Below are 14,390 nucleotides of genomic sequence, written 5' to 3'. Positions count from 1 at the left end.
TCGCCAGAGACCCCATTTGCAAATTGCCCCATCCAATCGCTGCAAAATCCAGCCAAGTGGGGCCAGGACTCAGGAGCTGCTTCTGCGGCTGCCGGCGCGGATGCGTTTTCCCGACCAGTGCAGGGAGAATCCACGATATGTTACAAAATCCACATCGTGAATAATCCGGTTAAAATGATAACAAGCGCCAGGGTAAATACGCGGGCTCTGGGCTTGTGCCGTTGGATCTGCCCAGAATGGGAATCGCTTGCCGAGCTGGTTCATATGCTAAATGAATTAAATCTCTTATCTCCTTCGATTAGGGGCTGAAATTCGGGCCGGGCCAGGATCCCTCTCCCCCTCGCCCTTTGACTACATTCCCCTCACCACCTCCCCTTTCGGGGGGTTGTTTCACTCCTGCCGCCGGCCGCCTTTCCAAGCCGCTCTGCACTTGGGCAGGGACGAGTGGGCCTTTTTTGTTTTAATGTGGGTTAATGCGGTTTATCGGGTCCTAAGAGTCAGATTAGAATTTGTTAATTTGCAGCGAACATCTGTTTACCCTCGCCGCCCCTCTGGCTGTGGGGTTGGGAGCAGGAGCCTGTTCTAATGACACCAGCCATGTCCTCGCCGCTGTGATTAAAGAGGGAGAAATAAGTTTTGACAGCTGACGTCCTCTTTGGCCTTTTAAAACTTTCCCATTCAGTTGCTGAGCGCTTCTAAGTTTGGCTTCCCTGGGCAGGTTCTCTGCAATGCAGGGCTCTGGCTACTTCTAGCCAGGCAGCTCCAGGGTTGGATTATTCAGCCCCCCCCCCCCCCCCGGTGGAGTGTGAGTTGTTTTGGGGAGGGGTGCTGGGACTTCCCAGAGGTCCGCATGAAGCCTGGGGTGGGGGGTGACAAGCTTGGACACCGAGGGCAGACCCAACACAATACAATGCAGGCTGCTAGAGGCGGTGTTGGCAGCGAAGAGGGGAGTTGGGACTTGCTCTCCCCAGAAAGGTGGGGGGGGCGTATTCTCAGTCGAGCTTGTTTTCGGTTAAACTAGAAGCCGGGCTGTGTTCGTTAGTCGCTGGAAGGGAGAAGTGGATGTTTCGTTTCTCTCCCGAAGTATTTCTTTTGGGGGGCTTTAAGTGCCTTTCTGCAGGGCCTGAGCTGCAGAGCGGCCCCTCAGGAAGCCCCTCCTGAAAAGCCAGATGCAGTTCCCACCAGCCAGGCTGGATGCTGTGGGTTTGGGGGGGGTCTTAAAACGGTGACGCTAAATTCAACGCATTGTCCTAACCCCTATAGCTTGAGGGGTATTTCGTATTTCTGACAGCAGATTCCGTAGGAACCGCTCGGAAAGGAACCTGTCCCAGCCAGTGCCTCGCCCTGCAAAACCGCTCCAGCCTGACCTGTGCGGAGCATCAGAGAGACCCGGCTGCAGCCTCCAGCTCACTGACCTGCCCCAGCACTGGGGAACCGAAGCCCCCCCTCCAAAAACATGCCCCCTCCCCGTGCCCCAGCCAGCCGCGCACCTTGCCCCGAGAGGGGCCGCGGGGAGGCAGAGCCCTGCTGCAACTTACCTGGCGCGCAAGCGAGCGCTACCGCCTGAGCACCAGCAAAGGGAGTCCGGGCTGGGGGCCCTGGAGCAGAATCCAGGAGCCTTCCGCCGGCGCCCAGTGCCGAGCGGGGCCCTTTCGGGGCAGGGCCAGCCCCTTCCAGCGCGGTCCCCGGGGGTGGCTCCTCGCAGGACAAGGCAACCTGGCTGCCCGCCTCCGCCTCCGCCGCGGCTGCTGCTCCTTCTTCTCCTGCACCGCAACGTGCGCGCCAGGCGGCAGCCCCGGGTCCCCGGAGTGTCGCGCCAAACTTTTCTCCTGCTCGCCCTCTGCCTTGTGCCCCCTGCCTCCCCCTCCTCCAGGGCTTTTATGGGCTGCGCGTTAAGAAAATTCGCCTGCAATTTGGGATTAGACAAACACTCTGATTACACTCGCGCGCGGAAAGGGGGCCAGTGCTACTTGATACCTTCGCTCTTCCCGAGCCTGGATCCCATCCTGCGGCGCTGAGCAGGGGCGCGGGGAGCTGGCGAGGGCCAGGCGGACATTCCTGTGGAGCCCAGCACCCAAATGCTTCGCCTCCATCTGCCCCTGTGCATGACGAAACCCTCTGGGCGAATACCCAGGAGCTGATTATTGGGGGGGAGGGATATAGCTAATAATATTGTATTTCTGGCAAGGGGCTTGACTGGAGTCTGGCGAGGCTCCTTGTGCCAGGACAAGCGCGTTGGAGATCAGCCCTGCCTTGTTTAAAACTGGCCCCAAACTCATTGTCCGCCGCTCTGGGACAAAAGCTCAGGTGCCCGGGCCCAGCTCGCCCCCTGGGCGGACAATGGCAAAGGTAGGGACCGGGGGAGGGGTGTCCCTGGTCAATCCTTTACTCCATTTTTTTTTTATGAATGGGCTGCGGCGCCTTTGTTCCGCGGAGAAGTGCCCGTGTCGCTGACTTTTGTGGACTAGAGAAAAATCTTGTAAACCTCCTTTTCTTTCGTCTGCCTCCCCCCGCCCTTTGATTAGATGTCCCCTCATCGCCCGAAAAAAATGTAATTTCGTTGGGCCGGCGGTCACTTCCTTTGAACATTAGCTCGCTTTCAGCTCCAGCTTCAATTAGAAGGAGTTGATTTGGAGAGATCAACAAAAGACCCGAACCAAAGCCTTATTAAAGGTCCTAAGCAGATCTCCTGGCCCCTTTGAGAAGCAGTTAAGGAAACAGTGCGCATCCATGATATTCTGTTACCGTATTTTATTGGGACGCCAAAGGAAAGTGTCTTGTGAAAAACACTTACTTTGATGCCCGGCCGCGTTTAATTTATTTTGCTGGCAACGAGCTGATTTTTTTTTTTTTGCATTTTATTATTATTACCCCTTTTCAGCTTCCCCTTTGTGTGATTAGACATTCTCCTGGTAAACTACAGAAAAAAAAGGAGTAATTCTTAGGAGGGGATTAGGGCCCTTCGTTAATATTTATGAGCTGGTGCAACTTAAACCTATATATGGACAGATAATTGTACGGCCTAGAGTTTGGAGAGAAAAGACAGAGTTGATGGTCACCAATGGCCATTTCTGCCACTTCCTTCGTTTTGTGGAAACAATCGGTGCGTTTCCAGTAAAGGCTTTAACCGATTTTCAGCAACTGACAATTGTAATGTTTCAGAAAGGGGGGAGAAAAACCATCCCAGGCCAGGGCAATTCGCAACCCCCTTTTCTGCGAGCCCAGGTCCTACCCGAACCCAAACGGGAATGAAAGGTCCGGGTTTAAGCGCCTGGCCAGGGGAAGCCCGGCCATTCTGTCGTTGTGAATATACATTTCTGTGCACATGTAACGAATGTGTCAGGCAAGAGCGTACGAAAAACGGGAGGTGCAAACTTTGGGAGACCGAGTGGGGGTTGCAGAGACAAAGCCGAGCTCAGGGAGGACTGGGGAAGCTTCCTCCAAACTAGAGGGAAATCGCTCCCCATCCTCAGTGGCCAGGCATGGAGATCTCGCTCCTGGAGACACTCAGTTCGGGATTTCTCGCTGTCGGTCTGGGTTCAGGGGGCGCTTGCACGTGCAAATACAACCCGACGCGCACACGCAGCAATTAAACGCGCAAAAGTTCGCCCTGGGCGCAGGGCCTGCCAGGGTGTAAGGCAGTCGGCCTCGGGCCTCTGCCCGCCGCCAGCAGAGCTCATCAGGCTTCGCGTGGGATTGTCCCCGCACCCGGCCGGGCTTTGTCTGGGGCGGGGGTCGCTGCACGGGGTCTGCACGAGGCGCAGCAGCAGCAGCCGCCGCCTGCCCTGGGGGAGCCGGTGCGCGCGGCGGGCTGGGGTGGAGTGGGGAGCTGGGGGGGGCGGAGGGGGGCGTGCAGAGGTAACCCGCACCCTGCGCTGCCATTGCCCAGGCGGCTGTCAGTCAGGCGCGGGGCGGCCGGGGATTGGCGCCGGGGCTGGTTACGCACTCGCCTTGCGCTCACATACAAGGGTAGGGCAGTGGAAAGGTGATCAATCTTCATCAGGCTACATTTCCACTCACCTAGGCGCCCGAGACCGCTCCTGCCACAAGGTAAACGCGCCTCCTGGAGTCCGGGCTCCGCGCGCCGCGACCCCCCCAGCCCAGCCCAGCCCGAAGTTAGCGCCGGACGCGCAAAAAAGTACCAGGAGCAGCCCCCGCCCCGACTGGCGGAGCCGGGTACGAACCCGGGTCCCGGCGCCGCTGGCCGGGGAGCCCAGCCGGGACCCCTGGGGGGCATTGCACCGGGAGCGGCGCCACGGGCTGCACCGACCGCCCCACGCCCGGGACTTGGTGGGGGGCAGTGGCGGCGCCCCGGCCCCTCTGCTCTGCCCGGGAGCCTGCGGGCAGCGGCTGAACCGGGCCGGGCCCTCGGCCCGCTGGGGAGCCTGGGCGAGGCGCTGAGGGCTGCCCCCTTCTCCCCGCCAGACTTTGCAACTCCCCTGCAAAGTGGCTGCTCCGCGCGCCCAGGGCAGCCCGGCAGGGTCCCGGGTGGCGCTGGCGAAGCCCCGCACTTGGGGGGTTTGGGGCTGTTTGGTTTTGTTTTAGCTGAAAGTGAGCGCCCCCCCCCGCCCCCAGGCTCTTAGCCTCCTCCAGCGCCTCGCCTCGTCTCACCCCTCCCTGGGATGGTGACACTGCAGGGCTGGCAAACAAACTTACATAATGAGCGCCTGGGCCAACTCACTCCGGGCTCAGCCCTGCACATTTCCAGGAGCCACCCTGGCGGCATCTGCTCGGAGGAAAGCGCTGGCTTCTCGTGCCCGCTGGGCCTGGCCTGGACTAAGGCGCTGGCTTCAGTGGTCCATTTCCAAGCCACGGATCCGCTTTCGAGCCATCTCTGGTGCCGGGGCGCCTCCGTTTACATGGCGTGGGCTTAATTCCCTCGGATGTAGAGGCGCGGGTGCTTACGCTTAGGGGGTCTCTGGGAGGCTAGGTCGGCCTCGTTCAACACCCCTTGGCCTGGAGGGTTAGGACTCTTTGCAATGAGGACCCAGTCCTGTCGGGAAAGAGAATATACGGAAAAGTCAAGATAGACCTCTTTGGAAACCTCCTGCAAACGTATCTGTGCCATTCGCTTATTCCAAGCTGCTAACTCAACCGGATGTGTTTAATTTCCACACCGAACTAGAGGGGCTCTCGGCTGTCCAGTGCAACAGGTTAGCCTGGGAGCTGGAAGACAGAAGCGCTGGAGCTAGTGGTGCGGGGGCGGGGGGGGTGTCTGTGCGCTTCTGCTTGAAGTGCTTTCCATCCGACACAGAGTTTACACTTTGGTGAACTGGCTCGCTGCACCCCCACGATACAAATCGTTCCAGCACCCCTGGAGGATGCAAATTAATTTGGAAATAGTCTTACCAGCGAAAACAAACAACCCCCCCCCCGCCCTTTTAATCATTCTGGTGTAAATACAGGAAACTCAGCTGGAGACAACATGGCCCTCAACGCAATTAAAGTTTCTAGCTAGTGATTAATCGTGATTAGAGCCGCCACCATCTGTTGCTGGATTTAGGATTTTTATTTCTTGGGTTTGTCTACTCTAATTTTTCTCGCGGGGTAATGAGAGTTCTTGGGGGTCTGTGGACAGCGGAGAGAGATTCCTGGGTTTGGAGACGGGATCAAGGTAGTGGATTTTACCTGGAGTCCTCGCTCCGGGACACAAACAAATGCATTCCAGCTCCTGGGATCTCCGGGTAAATTATTTGCATCAGGGGAATGCTGGAGAACAGCCCGAAAACAAAACAAAAACCCTGAATTTGCAGGAAAGCGAGAGGCGAAGTGTCCGAGTTTGCACTTCTCAGCGCCCTGCAATGGCTCCCAGCAAGGCATGGCAGGAAAGAAACTCTGGCAATGTCTCGTTTTATTTATTTAGAATAAAATCCCTAGTGAGAGACCGTGAAAACTCCCCCCTCCCACACACGCACACGTTGTGCCTTTCGGTAAACTTGTTTCCGTCACCCCTACAGGAGGAACCCCCTGGAATATGAATTTCAAAGTCACTAAAAATCGGTTTGTTTTTTAACTACTGGCCATTTCTAATTAAAATGTCCCCTTCTGCTCGCTCTTAAATTAATTATACGTCCCCCTTTTTGGTATCTCGTTTTGATTTCTAATCCAATTATCTTTTTAAATAATTGCTCTATCTCCCCCATCACTCGGATTGTGCCCCCCTCCAAGCCCCACGGCGATTGTATGTTAATGTAGCTCTGTTTAAAAAAACTCCCCTCTGTCCCTCCCCCCCGCTCTGCACTTTCTGAATCCCCTTCGTTTGGGAGGGGTCGGCCATATTGATTGTCCCCCCGCCCTCTTTTCTACATGCGCAAAAACTTTAAAACAATAACAACGAAAATGGAGCAACTTTCGATTTTTATTTGAGCGAAATAAAGCCCCGTTTGCAGCGAGCAGGGGGCTTTTCGGGCTGCGCTGCTGTGCGCTTGCGCCTCTCTCTGTGCACCGCAAACTATTTCATTTAATGCACAAAAAATAGTTCCAACCTCCCTACGCTTTCGATCATTTGCAATTGTGTGGGGTTTTTTTTGATTGTATTTCTTAGCGCTTGGTCTGTGCCGCTCCGGTCTGGCTGTAAAACTCCGAATCCCAACTGTTTTGTGTTGTGCCCTGGAAGCGATATGGCTTGTCCATTCCGCTCCGAAGAGCTGCTGATGTTGGTCTTACGGTGTGTGTGTGTTTTTGTTTGTTTTTTTATTTCTTTTAGGGAGCGGAGAGTCTCTTCTGCGCCCGGATTTTCTGCCATCGCCTGCAAGAACCAATTTTGTGACTTCGAGAAATTGTAGACAGACTTTTTTTGTATTTATATAAATTGGGGAAAATCTTTCCAGCTTTTAGCATGATGTCTTACCTCAAACAGCCCCCCTATGGCATGAATGGGCTGGGGCTGACCGGACCGGCTATGGACTTACTGCACCCCTCGGTGGGCTATCCGGGTGAGCATCAAACCTCTCTCATGTCCACCTCCACCCCATATGCCCCTCTACCAGTCAGGTCACACTGCTCAGCTGGGACAAATTTGTACCAACTCATTTTTCTCCTGTCTTGTAACGAATATGAGAGCAATGGGCTATTTCTTCCACTCCAAGACTGTGCCTTTTTAAAAATACCTGGGTACATTTTGAAAAAAGATTTAAAAGAGCAAATCTGCTCGTTAGATCCTTTTTAAAGTCATTTGTACTCTCAAAATTAATTTCGGCGAGAATCACCAGGATTTCAATAGAGAAATCTCCTTCCCGCAACAACGAAATAGCTTTTGTACGATCAGATAAGAAGTTTGGAAAGTTTAAATTTCTGTTTAATTCACGTGCTTTTTAACAGTGGGAAACTACTTAGAATAGTTACATTATTTTTTTAAAATAAAAGTTAATGAAACTTGTACCAAACTCCACAGAGGCGCTGCCCCGTGGTCCCAGCTCGGCCTGTTCCTAACTTGTGTGGTGTTATGATTCTCCCCCGTTCGAATTTTTTTCTTCCCTGGATTGTAATTTAAACACACAAACAAACCCTGAAAACTCCTCTCTGGGGCCGTGCGGGGCCCGCTGTGCATGGATTGGCGGTCGGGGGGCCCGCAATCCGCTTTGCGTTCCCCGCCGTATTTTGCCTCGTCAGTTTCACTTCGGCCTTAACTTTTGGAGCCAGTTGCTTGCTCGCAGTTCCGCCCCTATCTCCCGCCTTTTAAAAGAAATCATCTTCGGAATCGCCCTTCCACATCCCAATGCCACGAAGCCTGGCTTCTGGGGAGCTCTGAAACGCTACAAAAATAGCCTTGATCTAACTATAACCTGTACATTTTGCTGGAAGGGAGAGATGGAGGGTAGTTTTTCTCTAATATTAAACGAAGGTGGAAATGAAATACTAGTTATTTCCCTCCCGGCTCCCCTCCCACGCACCGATTTCTGTTCTTTGATTGCTCGGATGTGAATCCGCCTGCCTGCGAGCACCTCGATCTGTAGCAACGGGCTTGCAGGGCCCGGCTCCGCGCCCCGTCCTGGGAGATTTACAGTGGGGGGCGGGCTGCAGCCCAGCCCCCTGCTGCTGCTGCTGGGGGGCACCCGAGTGGGGGTCCGTGTGTCTAACCCGCTTATCTCCGTCTCCCCCGGGCTCTGCAGCCACCCCTCGGAAGCAGCGGCGGGAGCGCACCACCTTCACCCGCTCGCAGCTGGACGTGCTGGAGGCGCTTTTCGCCAAGACCCGCTACCCGGACATCTTCATGCGAGAGGAGGTGGCGCTGAAGATCAACCTGCCTGAGTCCAGAGTCCAGGTCCGGTACCGTCTCCACTGCCGCGGGGCCAGGAGCTCCCCGGCCTGGGCCCCTTGTGCCGATCGGCTCCGGCAGGGGCCAGCTTAGAGGCGGGGAGGACTCGCTCAGGGCTTAGATCCAGCACCCGGCCGGGCAGGGACTGGCCAGACCCGGCTCCGAACAGTTCCCAGCGCGGCCTGCTCTCCCTACCCTGCTTCGGGTGGGGGGCCCCGGCCTGAGACCCTTCAACTCCCAGGCTGCTCCAGGCGCGCCTGGGGCGGACGGGGAGGTGGGGGCACAGCAGCGCTCCCCTGCCCGCAGCAGTGAATGCTGGACCCCGCAGTGGGCTGGCTGCCGGCTAAGCGGAGCCACGGGGCTGGACGGCCCTTCTGCGCCCATGGGTTTGCGCGGAAGCTCAGCGCCGCTGGCTTGCTGGAGCAAGGCGCTGGCCGCGTTTGGGGAGCCGGGGTGGATCATTCAGGCCTACAGAGGAGACTTTTATTCCTGGCTTTTTGGGGGGGAAGGGTTCCCCGGCTCTGCTCTCCAGCCGGTCCGCGACCCCTCCTGGGGCTGATTGCTGCCCCTGCCTGGGCCGGCGGGGAACAGGCTCCGCTGCAGCGCAGCGCCCTGCTCCCTGCAGGGGCGGCTCCAGGCCCCAGCACGCCGTGCTTGGGGCGGCATGCCGCGGGGGCCGCTCTGCCGGCGCCGGGAGGGCGGCAGGCAGGCAGCCTTCGGCGGCATGTCTGCGGAGGGTCCACCGGAGCTGGACTGGCGACTGGCAGAGCGCCCCCAGCGGCATGCCGCCCTGCTTGGGGCGGCGAAATGTCTCGAGCCGCCCCTGGGCGACCCCCCTTTACCGTGGGAAATCAGGCCGCGCGGGAGGGAGCCCCCCGGGGAGGGGAGCTCTCCGCCTGCCCAGGGTGTCCCCTCGCGGGGGAAACTCCGGGGCCAGGGCAGCCTGGGTTCCGGAGTCATGTGCAGAATAAAGGCAGATTGTGTCCCGCGGGCCCCCTGTGACTTTGGGGGGGGGGGCAGCCCTGGTGGTGAGGATCCACGCTTAGTTGCCCCGGACACCCCCTGGAGCGGCGCCCTCCCCCGCATCTCGCCATAGGCCTGTGGCTCAGCCCGGCGCGGGTGACTTTTCCTGGGCCATTCCCCGGCCCTGGCTGCAGACTCGGGCGTAGGCGCTTCCCGATGGGGATGGGGTGTGGAGGATGCTTTAAAACCCACCTCCAGGGCCCAGCTGAGGAGCCAGCCGCGCTCGGCCTGGGACACGTGGGTGTGCGGCAAGGGGCAGAGCCCGCAGCCAGCTGAACCTGGCCTGGGGCGGGGGGGGGGCGCCCGCAGAAATGGCCCCTCCGGCCGGTGGAGGTGGGAGGAGGCGGGCCTGTCACCTGGCCACGGGAGCTACACATGGGCCCTACCTGGCGCCGGGTTTGGTCCGGATCCCAGCACCAGGGCAGGGACAGAGGCAAACTCAGCCACTCGGACTGCTGTTTTTGCCCCCCCCCCCACCTGACAGACCCCACCACAGGCCTTCCGGACAGACACAGCCGTCTCTGCAGTGTGCCCCTCTCCCTAGCAGGGAGGTGTAGCTCTGTCCTGGGCCCCTAGCCCTGGCCTAGCATGGGGGGGGGTGCGGGAGGGGCCGCGCTCTGCCTCTCTCGCGGGGGGCTGGGTTTTCTGGTAGGCTCAGTGGGGTACTCTTTGTTGCGCCCCAAGTCCGGGGAGGGGTTGTGCTGGAATTCCTCGGACGTTGGTCACTATGTCCATGCTCGGTGCTGTCCTTCTCGCCATGGAGCGGGGCTGCTCTGCTCGGCATTGATCCCATTGGGCCCATTTCTTTACGGGCTGATGAGGGTGTCCGGCGCTGCAGCGGGTAGGGAGAGCTCTGGTGATGGGAGCTGGATGCTGGGCCCCTCTCCCTTGAGGGGGTGGGTGTTGTGCTGGGGCGGAGCGGAAGGGGTCTAGGGGGCTGGATTGATCAGGACCCAGCACGTGTTTCCCTCCTTTGCAGCTGTGCTGGGGGATAGCTGGCAGAATTGGGCGCTGTGCCCTTCTTCCTGGGAGCTATTGCGGGGGTGGGGAGGGAGCTGGATGCTGATCACTCCGTGCTCCCCGCAGGCTGGGGGAGCTGGGTGCAGTCTGGGTTGTTGCGGGGGGAGCTCATTACTCTGGGCGCCTTTGCAGGCTGGGGGCACGGGTGGCAGAGCTGGGGGCTGCTTCGGGGAAGGGGCTGAGGCGCTGGCTGAGGGCAGGGCAGTGCACTGTGTGCTGATGGCTCCCGGCTCCCTTCTCCGCTAGGTGCTGCGGGTGGGGGAGCAGGATGCGGGGTCCGCGGGAGTGCTGGGCATTGAGGGGGCCGGTTTGCCTTGTGGGCTAGGGGGAGGGGTACGGCTCTGGAGGCTGGAGGGGAGAGCAGGGGGGAAGCTGGGTGTGCCCTGGGGGAGCAGGTACTGATGGCTCTGCTCTCCCTGCTAGGCCTGGCGGGGGGTGGAGAAACCGGGTTGTGCCGGATTTAGTTTGGAAGCCAGGAGGGGAGGGGAGCAGCCGGTAATGGGGAAAACTCCCTTGTTTGTTTTCCCTTGTGGGTGCGGGATGGTCGCTGGGCATAGGCGCTGGTTGGCAAGGATAGTGGAGGAGCTGGCAGTTAATGGCTCATCTCTCCTTGCAAGCAGGGGGATGGGTCCTGGGTGTGAGACTTATGACTGGAGGTGCGGGGTGAGGCGTAGTGTGGGACCCTGGGGAATGGAGTTGGGGTAGGGGGGAGGATGGTGCTGGTGGCAGCTGGTGGACGGGTGTGGGCGCTGGGAGTCATGACTACTGGTGGTTGGACGTGGATGGGTGCTGGGGGGGATTTTGTGTCCCTGGATGGGTGCGGGTGCTGGAGGGACTGGGTACCAGTGAATTGCTATGAGCACCCAGTGCTGTCTGGAGTGCTGGTGGACAGCTATGTTTGGTGGTGAATGTCTGGGGGTGCTGATGGCTGTCAGAGGTACTGGTGGATAGTTCTGGGTACCCGTGGATGGCTATGGGCTGTTGGAAGGCTATGCAAGCCAGGAGCTGTCTGGGGTTCCAGTAGGTGGCTAGGGGTATTGGTTGGGGGACTTGGGTGCTGGTGGATGGATTGGATGCCCGGGGGCTGGATGCTAGTGGCTCTGGATGCTGGGTGAAGTGGGTGCCAGTAACTGGCTATGGGTAATGGTGGCTATTTAGGGTGCTTGGAGCTGGGGGGAAGGCTGTGATGCTAGGGGAAATGGGTGCTGCTGGCTACTCAGGGTGCATGGGGGCGAGGGGATACCTATGGGTGCTAGGGGAAGTGGCTGTTTGGAGTGCTCGAGGATTGGCTACAGGTGCTGGGAGGGCTAGGGGCCAGCAGATGGCTATGGGCGCTGGGGGCCAGTGGCAGGTGCTGGGGGAAGTGGGGGCTATGAGGTATTCGGAGGGATGGATGTCGGTGCTCGGAGAAGCGGGGGCCGGCTATGAGGTATGGGGTGGGGAGTATGTGTGTCGGTGCTGGGGGAAGTGGGGGCCGGCTATGGGGTATTGGGGGGGATGGGTGTCGGTGCCAGGGGAAGCTGGGCCTGCTATGGGGGCCGAGGGCCGGCTATGGGGTATTGGGGGGGGGGGTGTTGGTGCCAAGAGAAGAGAGGGCCGGCTATGGGGTATGGGGGGGATGGGGTGTTGGTGCCAAGAGAAGAGAGGGCCGGCTATAGGGTATGGGGGGGATGGGTGTCGGGGCTGGGGGAAGTGGGGGCCGGCTATGGAGTATTGGGGGGAGGGGTGTCAGTGCCAGGAGAAGCCAGGAGGGCTGGCTATGCGGGCCGGGGGCCGGCCATGGGGTATTGGGGGTGGTGGAAGGGGATGGGTGTCGGTGCGGGGGGCTGGGGGAAGTGGGGGCCGGCTATGGGGTATTGGGGGGATGGGTGTCGGTGCCAGGGGAAGCTGGGCTGGCTATGGGGTATTGGAGGGATGGGTGTCGGTGCCGGGGGAAGTGGGGGCCGGCTATGGGGTATTGGGGGGATGGGTGTCGGTGCCAGGGGAAGCTGGGCTGGCTATGGGGTATTGGGGGGTGTTGGTGCCAAGAGAAGGAGGGCCGGCTGTGGGGGTTGGGGGCCGGCTATGGAGTATGGGGGGGATGGATGTCGGTGCCGGGGGCTGGGGGAAGTGGGGGCCGGCTATGGGGTGGTGGGGGGAGCGGGGGTCGAGGGCCGGCTATGGGGACCGGCTGCTGACGGCTCGCTCTCCCCGCAGGTCTGGTTCAAGAACCGGCGGGCCAAGTGCCGGCAGCAGCAGCAGAGCGGCGGCGGGGCCAAGAGCCGGCCGGCCAAGAAGAAGCCGTCCCCGGCGCGGGAGAGCTCGGGCTCGGAGAGCAGCGGCCAGTTCACGCCCCCCGCCGTCTCCAGCTCGGGCTCCTCCTCCTCCTCCAGCTCCAGCTCCTCCGGCAGCGCAGCGGCGGCGCTGGGCAACCCCGCGGCGGGGGCCGCCTCCATCAGCGCCCCGGCCTCGTCTATCTGGAGCCCGGCCTCCATCTCCCCCGGCGCTGCGCCCTCGGCCGTGTCCGTGCCGGAGCCGCTGCCGCCCGGGGGCGCGTCCTGCATGCAGCGCTCGGTGTCCGGCGCTGCCTCCGCCTCTTACCCCATGTCCTACGGCCAGGGCGGCGGCGGCTACCAGGGCTACCCGGCGGCCCCCTCCTCTTCCTACTTCGGCGGCGTGGAGTGCAGCTCCTACCTGGCGCCCATGCACTCGCACCACCACCCGCACCAGCTCAGCCCCATGGCGCCTTCCTCCATGGCCGGCCACCACCACCACCCGCTGGGCCAGGGCTCCGGCCACCACCACCATCATCACCACCACCAGGGCTACGGCAGCACGGGGCTGGCCTTCAACTCCCCGGACTGCCTGGACTACAAGGAGCCCGGCGCTGCCTCCTCCTGGAAACTCAACTTCAACTCCCCCGACTGCCTGGACTACAAGGACCAGGCCTCCTGGAGGTTCCAGGTCTTGTAGGCAGCGCCTGCCGGGCCGGCCTGGCTCCCTGCGCCTGGCCCTGCTGGACTTTTGCTACCTGAGAAACAATGGCCTTGCTCCTGGCCTAGCCTGCGCTGACCCCCAGCCCCGGGCTGGCCCTGCTGCTCCCAGCTCCGGAGCTGCCGTCGGTGCGTTTCCTTTTCCCGGACAGGACTGGGTCTCCATTCCCCATGGTCATCACTAGTAATCGTTCATCATCCCCGGCCAAGAGCCCCCCACAGCCCCTGGCTCAGGGCTGCTGGCTGAGATCTGCTGCTGGACCCTCCCCAGTAACTCTTATTTATTCCTTCTCCGCACCCCGGGATTATGCAGTCCGGTGGGCTGATTTTAACACGAAACACACAGAGACCGGAAGAGAACTTCGGTGCCTCTCCTCTCCTCGATTTAAAAAGAACTGCGCCTTGCACACACAGACTCCCCTCTGCCCTGCAGGCCGCCCCCCCAGCTGTTTGATGACTCAACTTTCTGGAACTCCTTGTGTCAAGGGCAAGGCAGGGAGTGGACACCCTGTACCCCCTGCCCGCTGCAGACCCTGGGTACCGCTGTCTTGTCACTTTGGAGAGCCTGCGGGCTCTCTCTCGGTAGGACGGCCGCAGCCTCTTGCTGCAGCAAGCAGCAGGAATGGTGTAAATATTCGGTCCGTTCCAGGGACCAGTATTATTTTTAGTTATTGGGTTGAAATTTTGAGTTTAACACGCAAGACATTGAAATAAACTAAACTTCTCTCCTCCCCCTTCCCCTTCAACAAAGCTTCGCGCGGGGCGCGTCAGGATTCCTAGCGCTGCATCTTTGCTCTCTTTGGGGTGCTCCTGCTGCTTCTGGCAAATCAAACCCACTCCAGGGAGAAGAGGCGGGGAGGGCAGGCGAGCTTGGGATGGTGATTTTAGGGCAGAGCTGTAATGGGTGGGGAGGAGGAGCTGGGAAGATTAGGAAGAGGGAGAGGAAAGGCTTGTCCAGCGGATCCGCAGTCCAGATCACACACCAAAAAAGAAAAGGAGAAAAAAAATGAAATAAAAGCAGCTCAGATTCCCTCCCTTTTAGGCCCCTCGGTTTGTCTAGTGAGTTTTTAGTGCACCGGCGTTAGCCAGCCACACCTGCGCATCTGTCTCAACGATGG

General features: G+C 59.8%; 1 protein-coding gene across 1 annotated transcript; it reads left to right on the top strand.

Annotated features, from left to right (window-relative positions):
- The first annotated feature begins 3,978 nt into the window (after positions 1 to 3,978).
- On the top strand, positions 3,979 to 14,154 carry OTX1 (orthodenticle homeobox 1). The gene is made up of 4 exons (XM_030554310.1): positions 3,979 to 4,050; positions 6,707 to 6,935; positions 8,112 to 8,263; positions 12,497 to 14,154. Exons 2-4 carry the CDS (start codon positions 6,839 to 6,841, stop codon positions 13,250 to 13,252), a joined length of 1,005 nt encoding a protein of 334 aa, XP_030410170.1. The 5' UTR covers positions 3,979 to 4,050; positions 6,707 to 6,838; the 3' UTR covers positions 13,253 to 14,154.
- The last annotated feature ends 236 nt before the right edge of the window (positions 14,155 to 14,390 follow it).

Source organism: Gopherus evgoodei, chromosome 3 (assembly GCF_007399415.2).
Source record: "Gopherus evgoodei ecotype Sinaloan lineage chromosome 3, rGopEvg1_v1.p, whole genome shotgun sequence".
NCBI lineage: Eukaryota > Metazoa > Chordata > Testudines > Testudinidae > Gopherus > Gopherus evgoodei.
The sequence above is the reverse complement of the archived record's forward strand: the minus strand, read 5'-3'. Positions and strand labels throughout refer to the sequence as shown.

Bases quoted from the DNA above. Each gene is read 5' to 3' on its own strand.
- OTX1 (XM_030554310.1), top strand. From the start codon at position 6,839: ATGATGTCTTACCTCAAACAGCCCCCCTATGGCATGAATGGGCTGGGG. The intron at 6,936-8,111 runs GTGAGCATCAAA...CGGGCTCTGCAG, and splicing joins CCCCTCGGTGGGCTATCCGG to CCACCCCTCGGAAGCAGCGG. The intron at 8,264-12,496 runs GTCCGGTACCGT...CTCTCCCCGCAG, and splicing joins TGCCTGAGTCCAGAGTCCAG to GTCTGGTTCAAGAACCGGCG.